The 17067-nt window shown below is 42.7% G+C and overlaps 1 protein-coding gene across 1 annotated transcript in view; it reads left to right on the top strand.

The window, feature by feature from the left end:
* LOC126188615 (pyrimidodiazepine synthase-like) overlaps window positions 1-17067 on the top strand; it is a 572660-nt gene that overhangs the window by 468278 nt on the left and 87315 nt on the right. The window contains exon 2 of the mRNA XM_049930220.1: window positions 11928-11964. Within this exon, the coding sequence (XP_049786177.1) occupies window positions 11940-11964 (25 nt within the window). The 5' untranslated portion in view covers window positions 11928-11939. The remainder of the gene's footprint in view (window positions 1-11927; window positions 11965-17067) is intronic.

Here is a 17067-nt window from a genome sequence, read left to right as displayed (position 1 = left end):
GACTGAAGCGCCTAGAACAGCTCGCCCACACCGGTCGGCGGTAGACTTAACCATCTGATCTCACTATCTGAACTCACCATCTAAAAGTTAAGTGGCGGCTGTAAACTTTGCATATGATGATGTAATGTTTGAGTAACGTTAGATCGATTTTGCTGATTATGTAAATCAGCAGCTCAATCGCTAGATATTGTGGTGTCACCGCCAGACACCACACTTGCTAGGTGGTAGCCTTTAAATCGGCCGCGGTCCGCTAGTATACGTCGGACCCGCGTGTCGCCACTGTCAGTGATTGCAGACCGAGCGCCACCACATGGCAAGTCTAGAGAGACGTCCTAGCACTCGCCCCAGTTGTACAGCCGACTTGGGGCTACACTGACCAATACGCTCTCATTTGCCGAGACGATAGTTAGCATAGCCTTGAGCTACGTCATTTGCTATGACCTAGCAAGGCGCCATTACCAGTTTATATTGAGATTATATAATGTATCAAAAAGAGCGATGTTCTCCAATTATGGATTAAATTTAAGTATTCCAGCAGCAACGTACCTTATTGGCTATATTAATTACATTGTCATTTTCCAGATCTCACGCCAGCCTGCGTGAGCTTAAAGGCGTGCATTTCGGCCTCCTCTAGCAACACGGTGTTGACTCTTCTGCCAACACAATAGATATGATGCAGGTTATCAAGTTCATATCGTATCATATGAAGAGGCTAATTTTTCTAGATCCTGGTTGGCAGGCGCTTGTATCGGAATCCAAACTATAGAAGTGTTGCTATACTCTTATCAAGGCAATTGACTTCATCATCTTTAAGAAACCTTCTTTGTAGTATCACGGTCAAAGGAAACCATCAGAACGACCAGGAGAGCGGTGCCCTGACCACACGCCCCTCCTATCCGCATCCTCAACTGAGGATGACACGGCGGTCGGATGGCCCCGATGGGCCACTTGTGGCCTGAAAACGGAGTGCTTTTTTGTAGTTACTGATACTGATCAACACTGTAATAAAAGTATATACGATTTGACTGAAGGTTGTTACATTATATTATCTGTAGGTTACACATTGCTATGTATGTGAAATAACCCTCATATCAAAATCCGCCCAGTCGTTGTTGCCGTGGTATTGCTTGTCTAGCACACCAGTGCTAAATTATTTGGTATTGGGCGGTTGTAGCAGGAGGTTTTCACATCAAACTTCTCAACAAACATATCTGAACAGTCTAGCGGTTCTCCGGTAGAATTCTATCCACCATAGTTTAATATAGCTAATGAGACAGCTTTGTCCAGCACTAATTCTAATAATTTACGAGTGTATCTTCGCTATGAACGTCCTTTGTGTTTCATATTATCTTCAGAAAATCGTACTATGCATAAAGGATGCAGTGCAATATTTGTGTCACTCAGAAGCTCACCACCTCTTCTGATCAGTGCAGGGTACTTGATTTATTGGAAAAGCCAAAGGTGTTCGATAACCGAAATTGTTGCCTCATTCTCCATCCCACTGCAGCAGAGAAGTAAGGAGTTTAGTAACCGTAACTGGTGCTTCGTTCTCAGCCTCACTGCAGTAATGGGGTAAGTACCAAAGCTCATACTGCCATGCATTCTAAATTTCGCTATATGCCCAAGCAGTTCTCAGATACCCAATCCATTAGGATAAAAAATGCACAATACCCAAGGAAAAATGGTACACGTACTCTTGGGAGACTTTGTGTGTCATATGTGAGTCTGACGAAATGAGCGTGTGGCTCGGGCCTCCCGTTGGATAGATCGCTCGCCTGGTGCAGGTCTTTATATTTGACGCCGTTTCGGCGATTTGCATGCCAATGATGATGAACACAACACCCAGTCCCCGAGCGGAGAAAATATCCGACCCGGCCGGGAATCGAACCCAGGCCTCCCGCATAGCATTGTGCCCCGCTGACCACCCACTTATGGAGGTGGGCGTGAGGGCTGATGAATATTCTCTTCGTAATTTGTTTTGACGTCGCAGTAAGCACTGAAATTGTTGAATTTCGTCGACAGAAGTGCGCTGGACAAGGAAAACGGAATTCTAAAGGAAATTAAAGACATAGAAGACCTTTTAGAGAACCTCAGAGGCGGAGCAGAACAGGTGGAAAAATCAAGCGAGCTTACTGTACAAGATAAAGTAAAACACACAAGCTAGTTATTTAGCATTCCACGGAAGCGAGAAATGTCTGGAACGACAACTTCACAGCCTGCTGCAAGGAGCAGTGAAGCGACAAACTGAAAGAAACGTAATTTCTCGACTGGTATGTTTTTGTTGCGTCGGCTTGTTTTTCATTGCACCCCTTGTGGCATTCCGGGACAGGAATAAACCCGATAACGGCCTCAATGTGATTCGGCAACTTTCGACGTGGAACTTCTAAGCATGAAGTAGCTCCTTCACTTCGTATAAAAAAAAAAAAAAGGCTAGCATTTGGTTTGAATATGACTGATCTCGTTTCATTTGTATATGGACGGTCGGCTGATCACTGTGAGACTTTTTTATCATTAACAGTCATTAATATCACAGAAGGAAACAGTAGGTAAAAGGACACATTCTAAGAATTTGAGTGGTGAGTTCGTTAAAAAAAAATTGCTAATGTAGTGCAACACCAACTGAATTTTACAACACTTTTATGCTACGGAACACAAATGCGTCAGAGTTAGATTTTCAGGTAGAAATACGTTCACAGAATATTTTTGCTGGATCTTCGGAACAAATTTTAGCAACATATTTCTCAGTGAAAAAATAAGCTGACGTATAATGACTGGTTCTCTTGCTTTCTACGGAATCGACGTAGTTGTATATAGTAAGGCGACGAAGTTAGGAAGTTGCTATGAAAAGCAGAGGCACTCACAAATGATGAGCGACTCATGCGAAGGTTAGCAGCTTACGCTCAAGGTACATAACGAACACGTCACGTTAGTAAACAGACGAAAAGAATCGAGATAGTTTCACTAAACGGTCGATTAATCACACAGCCAGCCATAACGGTACTATACCTACGAGTGTGTATCAGGAGCAGCTTAATATGTGTGGGCTCCATAAATTTAGACGTGAGGGGCAGACGTCGGACTATGCCTCACTGGAATAAAAGTAATAAAGAGTAATTAACCGATCTATTGTTGAGTATTGTTCTTTGATCCGGTACTGTCACCAAATCGGATTAACGCATGGGATGGAGAAGATTCCAGCAGAGCTTCGTCATTCATTAGTGGTTCGATTTGTTACCGAGAGAGTGTCACAGATCAACAAACACCATTGGGGAGTAATACTACTTAAAATATAGCGGACAACCTTGAGATGTAAAGCAAAAAAGTATAATTTCCTCGCTTGTTCGTTTAGCGTAACAAAAATGACGGTGAGATACGAGAAGTAACGTCCTACGCATATTGACAGCAATAATCGTTCTCTCTCTCTTCCCTTTCCGCACTTGACTCGAATTCGGGAGCACGACGGTTCAAACCCGCGTCCGGCCATCCAGATTTAGGTTTTCCATGATTTTCTTAAATCGCTTCAGGAAACTGCCAGGATGATTCCTTTGAGAGGGCACGGTCGGTTCCCTTTCCCATCTTTCCCGAATTGTTATACACGGGACGTTAAACATTAATCTCCTCCCTCCTCCTCTTCCCATTCCCCCTCACCTACGATCTGCAAATTGAGAAAGAAAGGGTGGGATCTTTCTAGCATACTATATAACTTCCTCCATCAACTATCAACTGTAAAGTGGGTCGCAAAAAAAAACTCAGAAATTTTGAGAAGCATAGAGTTACGTCGAGGAGTGGCAATTCACCCTGAACAATAAAAAATGTGAACACCAAAAAAATTCCGTTAAATTTTGGTTGCACGATCAGTCATACGAATTTAAAGGTTATCCATTGTACTAAATACCTAGTCATTACATTTATTAGCAACTGAAACTGGAACCATCACGCAGAAAATTTTATGGAGAAGGCGAACGAAAGCCTGCGTTTTGTCGGCTGAGCACTTAGAAGGTGCAACAAATCTACTACGAGACTGCCTACACTACGCCTGTCCGCATTCTGCTTACCGGATTGGCGCCCCTAAGTAGGACGAGAGGGGGCACTTGCACCGCTCCCTGCCCTGCCGCCCCCCCCCCCCCTCTGTCTCTAAACTGACCAACTTATTTATATAAAGCATGGCAGTTTTTAGATACTTTCCCCCCTCTCCCCATCTCCCTGCTCCCGTAAAAATTTCTGCAGTATTGTTGTGTGAGATCCTCGCCAGATAGGATTGACGGAGGGCATTGAAAAAGTTCAAGGAAGAGCAATTCGTTTTGTATCATAGCGAAAGAGGGGACAGAATGTGATCGATATAATATAGCCCATACAACGAAATTTTTGTACAGTGGTGAGGGTGGGGGGGGGAGTACCATGAACGACATACTAAAAATACCCTCCTATGGGGTCTGATCGTTGCCGTGGCGGGGCAACGAGGGGGGGGGGGCGGCATTTAAAGATCACTTTCTTACGTTTTTCTTGAAGAACTCGAAAACTGCGGCTTCTAGTAAAATTTTTCCCAGTAAAACGACATTAAATTTCCAACAAAAAAGGCGCTATTTATTTCTTTCTCTAGAACTAATAGTTTCCGCGTTGCAAACGATGGGATTATCGCAGGTTACTTAAAATACTTTCTTAATTGTATAGAATTCATGTTTATTATTAAATAAAATGGGTTAAGAACACATCTAATTGTAGTAGAGACATATTAAGGAATAAATTGTGTTCTGAGGGTATAACTGGGTGAAGGGGCACGAGGATGGTAGGTAGAAGAGCGAAGGAAGGTAGATCGCCGGAATGTGGTCATGCAATTCCTTCCTTCATAGATCTGCAAACTAACGAGGGAGCAGATGATTCGCCACTATGTGCCCCACCGCGCCACAAGAAGCCACTACAGTGTGTTTCATAAAGTTACACTGCTGAGTAGCCTATGAATCACTGGCGACGCAGTGCGCCGACGTGCTATGGGGGATGTTTATTTTCCACAAAACGTTAATACTACGTGGAATACAGATGTAAGTTACTAAAAATACTAACGCAAGAAATGCATATGAATAGAATCTATATAAATCTTTGCATCCTGCTAGAAGGAAACTGATTCTTAGTCATCCTTACGGGGAATGTAGTGTTCTTCCAAGAAAGGCTGCCTACCTCAACAAGCACTGCTCACTTTTTAGGTTACGGACTGACTATATCACCTTAGGATTTTTTTTCCAGTTCTCTTATGTGAGTAGACAAAATTATTTCACTGAACAAGTGTTTGCACGGTAGAGTTATTTTCAGTTAGTTAAATGAGTACATGTTTGCTGTTGTTAAGTGAGCTATTGCTGGAGATGTCAACTGTTTACCACTCTGAACAGACTGTCCCAAGTGTAACATGCTACCAATATTTATACGGCAGTGGGGACGTCATTGTCTCCTCTATCACTAGGTGAAGTACTTTTCGCAGCATGAGTGATATCAAACGCATTACACCAGCCTCAGCTCTCCCAGCATCTGAAGAGGCTTAAGTGGTTTCCTTGTGCAGTAGGATCCCCCAGAAGTTATGGAACTTCAGATATTTCAACATAAGTGAAGCCCCCACCTCCACCTTCAGTACCTGCAATTAGGGACTTTCAGTATGTTGTTCATGACACTTCCCTCCCCCCTTCCTCCCACCACTGTACAAAGGTCTGAGACTACATGAATTTTTCCCCTAATTTTCCTTGGTTGACTGGACCATGAATCGTTTTTCGTTGCGGCGAGATCATTTCACGAAATTTAATTCAGCAAGTTTCATCTTCGAACGCGAAATCGTAATAGTATACAACAAATCAGAACACGTAAAGGAAAGATTTAGGTGCTCTTGCTTCTCAAGTGCTACTAAAGAGTGCAACGGTCAAGAAATAGTGTGAAAGTGCTTCTATGTATCCTGTGCTAACAAGGGACGTCTCCTGGCTCGAATAGGAATTTGTAGTTAAATATTTGTACACAGAACCATCTCAAATTTCTAGCCACGCCTGCGACAGCACATGACTGTGTTGCTTTTGGTTGGTACACAACGGCACTTGGAGTGTTGAAGGAGGGGAGGGGGGTTAACACGCCAGTCATTCAGTAACTTCAGCAAGTAGGTGACGTGTTTAGTATACGTGCGGCAGTATTGTCATACATACACAGCAAAAAACGAATGAAACAATTAGAAGTCAATAAAAGTTTTCTGGGTTTGTGACCGCATTATCAATATGTAAAACTGCCGACATTTCGGTCCCTGTAAAACATCCTGAAGAAGGTCACTTGCAACAGTGACCGAAAGGTCGGTAGTTTTACATATTGACAATGCGGTCCCAACCCCAGAAAATTTTTTTTATTGACTGTGACAATGGCCGCGGAAGCCTACGTTTACATGAAACTATTAACGTTTGCAACGCTTTAAATATTGTGACATCCAAGTTAAGGCGTTATCTAACGGAAGACGGTGTAGGGCAGGATAATGACACTTTCGCAATGTTTTTGTTGGAGCTCATTATTCAGAACATTAATATTCATTTGAATGATCAACTGAAGTTACATTGGGTAGGATGGCGGATGAAGAAAACGACTATAGACGATAACTCGATTAAAAGTGTTGAATATTCTAGAGCCAATGGCAGTGGCGGAAATGATAGTCCTCAAAGACAAGCTAATAGTTTTGCTGACTGTAAACCTTCAGCAGAAAATAAATCGAGTAGTGTTGGTATTTAAAAAATTTTTCGGGAGAACGTCTTGAAACAGATTAACGATGATTGTCGTACATCTCCAAGAAAAAATTACGACGTGCAGCTCATTAGTAGGAAGACATCCAACTACAAAAAGCACATTGAACATCACAGTAAAATTTGATTATGTGAAGAAAAAGGCGTAATGATCATCCTTTTGAAATGAAGAAAGCAATCAAAGAATAGGAGATAAAACAACACATTCCTCCCAGTTTCACATAGCAAGGAATGAAAGAAAATTTATCCATTACTAGCAACAGATTTTAGGCAATGTAAAAAGTAACAGAAATTGGGCACACACCGTTTAATGTCCTGAAGATTTGATAGCACGTCTCAAGAAAGAATACAGAATGTGCGATAGACACATCACTGTTTTCATGAGAACCAGAGATGTAGAAAGTCCAAGATATTCGCCAGTCTGAGGCCAGCATTCACAAAGAACTAAATCAGAACTCTGTAAGTTTCCGGACACAGCCACACTGCATTTGAAACACTGATCAGAGTGGATTTAATTATCAACTAACTTCTGGTGCGATACAGTCTAAAAAAGGATAAAAATCAACAGTTGCCTCCGTCCAGTCTGTACACAATACGTGTCATAGTTCTATGATAGATGTTGGAATTTCAGTGAATGGACAAATGGCTCTGAGAACTATGGGACTTAACTTCTGAGGTCATCAGTCCCCTAGAACTTAAAACTACTTAAACCTAACTAACCTAAGGACATCACACACATTCATGCTCGAGGCAGGATTCGAACCTGCGACCGTAGCGGTCGCGCGGTTCCAGACTGTAGCGCCTAGAAACGCTCGGCCGCCTCGGCCGGCGTAAATGGACACCTAACAAAGGGACTGTATATTTGTATTCAGGAAAAAACTTTCGGCCTGAACGTTAAAAAGGCGACTGAAGACAATCTTCCACCATACATACATTTGGAAGCTAGAGAAAGCAGGAAAATGTCAAAAAACCATTTAAAATTCTTTTCCGTGAAAGTCGTTAATGACAATGTCGCAAATAATCAGAAGTATAAAATACTTTGTTATTCATGAAGTGTTCACAAGGCTACGACAATAGTAAATGATGCATTTGCTGGTAAAGACACTGACTGCATATTCATTCCACCAAAAACAACAAAATGTAATAGCCTTTAGATGTATATCTCTTCTGGCAATATAAAATATATGTGCATGAGGAATAAGAGAGTATATGGATTCTCCGCAGTGACTTAGACATTAAATTAGGAAATAGAATTTTCACATTGAAAATGAGTTTCGTTATTCATAAACATCGTATAAGCCTATGCTTAAACATTCCTGACAAGCAGCTGGGCACAACACTCCCACACATCTTGAAGAATTCAAGAATGTGATTCAAGTGGCATTTGATTTTGCAGCTCAAGAATGTGATCTGGAGGATTGTCCAGATATTACTCCTATGTACATTTTTAAAGTTTGATAGTGGGAAAACTAAGATCAACACAGTCGAATGCTTCCACCATCTTAATCATGTCATTGCCTTCCGCCCCTCCTTCCCAACTCAGATTCTGGCTAGGCTCTTACACTGACACCCATTATCTACACTTAATAGATACACTACAAAAAAAAAAAAGACTCTCAATACCGCGTAGGAAGGGCGACTCCGCGTGGAAGAAGGAAATCCTATCCTAATACGCAAGTGAAGCTACGTCTCAGGGTATCCCAACTAACAATGCAAGGTAGGAGTAGGCAATATGCAACAGGGAATAAAATATTAATGTGCTAATAGTAAACTGCAGGAGCGTCTATAGAAAGGTCCCAGAACTGCTCTCATTAATAAACGGTCACAACGCCCATATAGCACTAGGGACAGAAAGTTGGCTGAAACCAGACGTAAACAGTAATGAAATCCTGAACTCAGATTGGAATTTATACCGCAGAGACAGGCTGGACAGTGAAGGGGGAGGCGTGTTTATAGCGATAAGAAGTGTAATAGTATCGAAGGAAATTGACGGAGATCCGAAACGTGAAATATTTTGGGTCAAGGTCACGGTTAAAGCAGGCTCAGACATGGTAATTGGATGTTTCTATAGGCCGCCTGGCTCAGCAGTTGTTGTGGCTGAGCACCTGAAGGATAATTTGGAAAATATTACGAGTAGATTTCCCCACCATGTTGTAGTTCTGGGTGGAGATTTTAATTTGCCGGATATAGACTGGGAGACTCAAACGTTCATAACGGGTGGCAGGGACAAAGAATCCAGTGAAATTTTTTAAGTGCTTTATCTGAACACTACCTTGAGCAGTTAAACAGAGAACCGACTCGTGGCGATAACATATTAGACCTTCTGGTGACAAACAGACCCGAACTATTTGAAACAGTTAACGCAGAACAGGGAATCAGCGATCATAAAGCGGTTACTGCATCGATGATTTCAGCAGTAAATAGAAATTTTAAAAAAGGTAGGAAGATTTTTCTGTTTAGCAAAAGTGACAAAAAGCAGATTACAGAGTACCTGACGGCTCAACACAAAAGTTTTGTCTCAAGTACAGATAGTGTTGAGCATCAGTGGACAAAGTTCAAAACCATCGTACAACATGCGTTAGATGAGTATGTGCCAAGCAAGATCGTAAGAGCCACCGTGGTACAACAACCGAGTTAGGAAACTGCTGCGGAAGCAAAGGGAACTTCACAGCAAACATAAACATAGCCAAAGCCTTGCAGACAAACAAAAATTACGCGAAGCGAAATGTAGTGTGAGGAGGGCTATGCGAGAGGCGTTCAATGAATTCGAAAGTAAAGTTCTATGTACTGACTTGGCAGAAAATCCTAAGAAATTTTGGTCTTATGTCAAAGCGGTAGGTGGATCAAAACAAAATGTCCAGACACTCTGTGACCAAAATGGTACTGAAACAGAGGATGACAGACTAAAGGCCGAAATACTAAATGTCTTTTTCCAAAGCTGTTTCACAGAGGAAGACTGCACTGTAGTTCCTTCTCTAGATTGTCGCACAGATGACAAAATGGTAGATATCGAAATAGACGACAGAGGGATAGAGAAACAACTAAAATCGCTCAAAAGGGGAAAGGCCGCTGGACCTGATGGGATACCAGTTCGATTTTACACAGTACGCGAAGGAACTTGCCCCCCTTCTTGCAGCGGTGTACCATAGGTCTCTAGAAGAGCGTAGCGTTCCAAAGGATTGGAAAAGGGCACAGGTCATCCCCGTTTTCAAGAAGGGACGTCGAACAGATGTGCAGAACTATAGACCTATATCTCTAACGTCGATCAGTTGTAGAATTTTGGAACACGTATTGTGTTCGAGTATAATGACTTTTCTGGAGACTAGAAATCTACTCTGTTGGAATCAGGATGGGTTTCGAAAAAGACGGTCATGTGAAACCCAGCTCGCGCTATTCGTCCACGAGACTTACAGGGCCATAGACACGGGTTCACAGGTAGATGCCGTGTTTCTTGATTTCCGCAAGGCGTTCGATACAGTTCCCCACAGTCGTTTAATGAACAAAGTAAGAGCATATGGATTATGAGACCAATTGTGTGATTGGATTGAAGAGTTCTTAGATAACAGAACGCAGCATGTCATTCTCAATGGAGAGAAGTCTTCCGAAGTAAGAGTGATTTCAGGTGTGCCGCAGGGGAGTGTCGTAGGACCGTTGCTATTCACAATATACATAAATGACCTTGTGGATGACATCGGAAGTTCACTGAGGCTTTTTGCAGATGATGCTGCGGTGTATCGAGAGGTTGTAACAATGGAAAATTGTACTAAAATGCAGGAGGACTGACGCATGGTGCAGGAAATGGCAATTGAATCTCAATGTAGACAAGTGTAATGTGCTGCGAATACATAGAAAGATAGTTCTCTTATCATTTAGTTACAAAATAGCAGGTCAGCAACTGGAAGCAGTAAATTCCATAAATTATCTGGGAGTACTCATTAGGAGTGATTTAAAATGGAATGATCATATAAAGTTGATCGTCGGTAAAGCCAATGCCAGACTGAGATTCATTGGAAGAATCCTAAGGAAATGCAATCCGAAAACAAAGGAAGTAGGTTACAGTACGCTTGTTCGCCCACTGCTTGAATACTGCTCAGCAGTGTGGGATCCGTACCAGAGGGTTGACAGAAGATATAGAGAAGATCCAACGGAGAGCAGCGCGCTTCGTTACAGGATCATTTAGTAATCGCGAAAGCATTACGGAGATGATAGATAAACTCCAGTGGAAGACTCTGCAGCAGAGACGCTCAGTAGCTCGGTACGGGCTTTTGTTAAAGTTTCGAGAACATACCTTCACGGAAGAGTCAAGCACTATATTGCTCCCTCCTACGTATATCTCGCGAAGAGACCATGAGGATAAAATCAGAGAGATTAGAGCCCACACAGAAGCATAGCGACAATCCTTCCTTCCACGAACAATACGAGACTGGAATAGTAGGGAGAACCGATAGAGGTACTCAAAGTACCCGCCGCCACACACCGTCAGGTGGCTTGCGGAATATGGATGTAGATGTAGACGTAGATAAGCTTTTATTTTTCTTAATTGCCACAGCGGAGTACCTCAGATATGTGTCAGAATGTTCACATCATCAAATGCTTAATAAAAACATTGCTGCCCTACAAAAATAGAAATATTTTTCGTATTCGTAACGTATATGAAAAGCTTCATGAGGAATGTAAATGCCAAGGAATAGATATGTGTTCATCGACAAGAGAAAATCACTGCTGTGAGGCTGCATGAGTATTTACTACCGCACTTGCACGCAAGACAGTGTGATTCTGTGTTCGGAGCCTGCGAATACAAAGAGACCAAGGTGAAACAGGAGAAAAAAAGACCAATTTCCTCTCCATGGTGTAGCCTCTCGCTGCAGGCGTATTGCACGTCTCTGGCAGGTCGTCGTACTGTTGAGCCGCTAGAAAGTGTGGTGTGAAGCAACACTGGCAGCAGCGGCACGAAGTCGCTGAATGCGAACGGAAATCGGTACCGGCGGAACACGGCGGATTTTCTCGCGGCAGGCCTCCGCCGACCCGCGTGCCGTGCGTCGGCAGTTTGCCGCCAGTGGCGCTCCGGTCGGCCCAAGGTCGATAACAACGGAAGGCGGCGGCGTGGCGTGGAGCTAGTCGCAGCTGCAAGCGGACCCCACTGCAGATCGTCCGACGCACCTGGCCGACGAGGACGCACCGAGCATGAGCACCAAGCACCTCAAGAAGGGTGAGTACGCTGGCCGCCGAAGTTTTCCGTCTGATTACTTGGGTTCTGATGGGAACTACAGCGCAAAAGTGAACAGTAACTCATGTTTTTCCTCACACTTATCAGTGTTTCTAAGCTGGCGTGAGTTCACATTACACATTCGGCAGAAATAAGTTGTGAGATTTCTTACAATAATAGTATAGATTTATTTATGTAGTTATTAGGGTGGAGTTGGTTTCTGGCAGGAAACTGCTTATTTTCTAATTTATTTTCGTCGTCTGTGATCTGTTTCCCAGATATCGAGAACGAAATGTTGTAAACCGGCGTAGTCATCATGCAACGTGTAGATATAGCTTGACTCAGATAATCCGAACTTCTAGGAATTTTTCAGTTCGGAAAACTTGTAGATAGTTTATTCTTGAACACCATTTAAGTACCGCGCGTACTACGCACAAGGTCGAAGCATCAACGTCGACGCTACTCTGTCGTGGACAGCTCTGGAGGTACTGAAGTAGGAGTCCTGACAGGTGGCCATCGGCTGTAGGATGTGCAGCTGTTGTCTGGAAGTTGGGTATTTCCCGCAGCAGCAGGTAAGACTGCGCGGAGCTGCCAGTTTCGTGGACTTGGAGGAAACTTGACAAAGGCAGAAACTTGGTCTTTTCCCACTGGATTGCTCTAATTTATTAACGAATAAGACAGTAAGTGCATAGCTAAAACTCAATGATAGCTTTAGACTTAGTCTGGCGTGAAAATAGTTATTTAGCTATTCAATTTTGGAATTTTACGACTGACCAGTCTTGCATTAGGAAGTTCCGCTTCCTTAGCTAGCCTTGCGTTTTCCATAGGAGCAAAGCAAACATTCACTACTTGTATTCGCCGTAGTACATAAGAGATGTGCTGGCTTATTTCTTTAATTTATATGAAGTCTTTCAGTTCTTAACGTCACTCGAGACTTTCTTATTTTATTTGAAATTTCACTTAATCTTTAGTGCTGTTCCTACTATCTGACTGAATCTTATTTCAGAGCGTACACAAGAGTACTAAATTATCAAAATTTTACCACTACCTGCTGATGAAATGAAGTATACTCATTGAAGTTTGCTGTATACCTTTCGACATGACTCTTAGAATGGAGGTTACAAATCGATACGTTTAATAAAAAGCAACACAAACATAAATATATTTATATTGGCTTGCCTCGCTGATTACTGGGTGTTACAAATATGACGAAAAAGCTAATACTATAGTATTATTTATGTAGCATACCAGCCGGCCGGGGTGGCCGAGCGGTTCTAGGCGCTACAATCTGGAACCGCGTGACCGCTACGGCCACAGGTTAGAATCCTGCCTCGGGCATGTGTGTGATGTCCTTAGGTTAGTTAGGTTTAAGTAGTTCTAAGTTCTAGGGGACCGATGACCTCAGAAAAAGTCCGATAATGCTCAGAGCCATTTGAACCATTTGTAGCATGCCAGCGAAAATGCAGTTCGTAAGTTTCATTTCTACATGAAATATACGTAATGTGCTATAGTCGGACTAGAGCCAGATCTCTGCAATTTGCAGGCCCGAAGTCTTCTTATTTACGCACGCTAATATACGTATGATGGATGGACGAACATAGAAACTGGTAACTGGAGTTTTCCTGCCACCATGGGGCTCTTCCAAGGTATATGAAGTTTGATTTTATCGGTACATTTACAGTAGAAACATTGGGAGAATCGCCCGACCGCACGCAGTGGTTGAAAAATATCTTCAGTGTGACGCCATAGTGCGACCAATTTTGCTAGGATAAGAGCAAATTGCGTTCAGAAGAGGGAACAAAATTTTTTAGCGAAACAATTAGGTGTGAAATAACTTGATACAATGCAGTCCGCTGTTAAATTAGTATTGTCAGGTCAGTGGAGGGACAATACCCGGCAGTTCGGTCACTCGTAACTTTTGACAAATCTTTTGGTTACTCAACTTTCGCCTTCCCCAAAATTTATAGTAACAACGTGACAAACGAGTAATTGAGTGGATCTCACTGAAGCTCGTGAGTCATTCGCCGAGGATTTTTTTTGTGATCCCTCTGTCCCTGTCCTTGAGCGGCATTTAGCTGGCGGAGCGGTTGCGACGTCCTCTGTGGCTGTCGCGTTAGCGCCGCCAGCGGTTGCGGAGGTCGGGCATTAATTGACGCCTTGCACAGAGCTGTCAGCCACAGGGCAGCTGGGCAGCCCTGCCCACCGTGTAGGGCCGCGGCATCTCCGTCTGTACTCAGCAAGACATATGCAAGGTGCGGTGCGATTTCGAACACGGCGACAGCGACCGATCACAACTCCAGAAGACGGGCAGCAACGCTGTCGGTGCGTTGTACGCGGCGACACAAGTAGTGCAGTCGCTTGTAAGAACTACGCGACTTAAGATGTCTGGTAACTCTACCGCGATTATTCCGTTTCTACGGGAAGAGGAAGCTGTGCTATTGTTATATACAAGTAAAAGACGAAAGCTGGGGGTACCTCTATCTAGATATGTCATAAAATGTATGTTCCACATCCCCTGCTAAACTACACGATCAGTTTTAAGTAAACTTGGTATACAAATCATGAGTAGTGTCATCTAATACTACGTAAACTAGTAACGCTCTTGTCCTTGGGCTACCTTTGCACTTGCATTTCTGAAGATGGAAATAATTCCGAAACGCGTCACGCATACTTGGTGATGGTCATTCTTCACCAGCTGCACGACTATTCATGCGACCTAGCCAGCTTAACTACAGATCTACGCATGTTTACTAAAATGGTCGCTGGGCCCCGTATTTGACTTTGTCACAGCTTTCTTATATCACGTTCTGTCCGGAAGAAGCGCTGTGGCATTAAGGACCAGCTAACTACAAAAAGGGTGGGGATGGAGGTGAAAAAGTAATGTAGCCAACAACCCGCAAATACTAAACTTTATTCATCCAAAATTTGTGAATGAGAACAGTCACTTGCAACAGACTTTGATAGTTCTGTAAAGATTTGAAATTTTCTCCTTGTGACACCCCTCACTAAATGGCGAAAGGAAAATTTACCACTCAGTAAATTTTCGCCGTTGATGCACTAAAACTGCCGCATCAGACATGACGTTTTAGTTAATTAGTTCTCTAATACTAAACTGACGACATATATTGCAGCCAACATCCACATTTCGCTGAATGTACCTGCAGACTCACATTGTACGACACAGTTCAGGAGATAAGACATAAACACTGAGCCTATGAAGAAATATGCAGTAGTAACTGTAATAAAAAATAAGAAAAAAGAAAAAACAATTTGTGTAAATAAAACTTATGTTAAAGTGAGACGTTCCACATCATTACGAAATGTCGTATTTATGATCTATGGAACAAGGATTTATGTATGTATGCTGCGCAGCCCGCTACACATACAGGAGAAATATGCGTACGAATGTATGTGAAATACGTTAAATATATGCGAAATACGTCATGAGCGTTCACGGTTGAAGCTGTGGGTAAAAAGTTTGAATATCGTATACCACAATCTTACGTATCAACAATTGATACATACTGAAGATTAACAGTAAAACTGCTTTCTATTTTGAAGCAATCATCTACTGAATCAGATTTCGGATACATAGGAGAATTGGCATAAGTAGAGCATACCATCAAAACAGCTATGGAAAACACGTTCGCATAAGAGCACCAAAGTAGGGTGGATCGCTGTTTCGTTAGTTATAAAATTTTTCAATTGTTTTTGGCTCTTGTGGATATAAACTGTAAATTCAGGCATTGGCGTTGGCGCCTACGGAAAATAATCTGACGAGATATTTCAAAAATGGGGTATGGGGACGAAAGTAACAGTAAAGTAGTTCAATTTCCCGCACCAAAGTGTTTGCCTGGCGCAGCTGTGATGTTACTCCATTTTCTAACTGGAAATGAAGCGTTCGCTGTTAGACAATCGCATGATGACTGCTTGCTCGAGAATAGTTGATGTATTACGAGGTAAGCAAATGTTTTACTGTAGATTATGCCATGTTCGTGGAGTCACAGAAAACTCTTTGGGCTATTAAACGAAGTGTCTTTATATTCCTTTTTTTCGCTATCTTAGTTTTATTGATACAGGACCAGCATTTTTTATATTTCATGAAGCGTTCTTTAACTAATCTGTCGTAGTTGCAGTACATATGTTGAGACTCGTTTCGAACCAACTGGTTCATTCTCAAGCCTGACCTATAGAGGCTGCACTGAAAGTACCTGATCTTAATAAGACATCAAAATGGCAATACATGCTTTACAAAGTAATCGCAGATGACTGTCACAATCGACATGGGCCTACTTAGCAAGTCACTCAAACTGTTAACTGAAGGAGATAGCGTTGTTGTATGCCTTCTGCAGTTGTGGTCGGTCGCTGAGCCATATTAGGAATCGCACACCACAGTGTTCGGCGGAAGGTACTTCGTATACCACAGTCCCTATTCCTGTACCAATCACGTTTGGTTCGCTGGCCGAACGATTGCCGGTAAGGCTTCGTGTGAGGTCGAGTGCCTCTAATTTTATCTTCATGGTCTTCCCGCGAGATATACGTAGGGGCAAACAATACATCAGTTGACCCTTCTAGGAATGTACGCTCTCGAGACTTTCACAGTAAACACCGATGTGATGCAGAACGTCTCGCACCGTCTGCCGCTGGAGATGACTCGTATCTCGGTGACGCTTTCGCGCTTACGAATGAAAATGTAAAGAAACGCACTGCTCTTCTTTGGATCTCCTATGTCCTCTATCAATACCGGACCCCATAATGCGGAGCAGTATTAAAGTAGTAGTCGAACGAGGGTTTTGCATGCTACTTCCTTCGTGGGTGAACTAAATTTGCCGAAGATTCTTCCTACGGATCTGTTTGGTATCCGTCTTACATGTGATCAGTTTTGTGGTATTCATTTTAACTAACTAGCTCCTTGATCAAAAGCTATCGTTTCGGGGCGTGAGAAGGCGGGGGCATAGGAGTGTCCTGCTGAAGTCGAAACTTTATTATTGACGTATTAAGTTGTTAGCGTTGAAATTCGTGAATGTCACCCTAGAGTAGTCTGAAATATGTGAACCCTTCGATGTCCGCAGCCAACCTGAAAAACTGCGCTAATGTAAAAATATC

Source organism: Schistocerca cancellata, chromosome 1 (genome assembly GCF_023864275.1).
Source record: "Schistocerca cancellata isolate TAMUIC-IGC-003103 chromosome 1, iqSchCanc2.1, whole genome shotgun sequence".
Lineage (NCBI taxonomy): Eukaryota > Metazoa > Arthropoda > Insecta > Orthoptera > Acrididae > Schistocerca > Schistocerca cancellata.
This window is presented reverse-complemented; position numbering and strand designations above follow the sequence as displayed.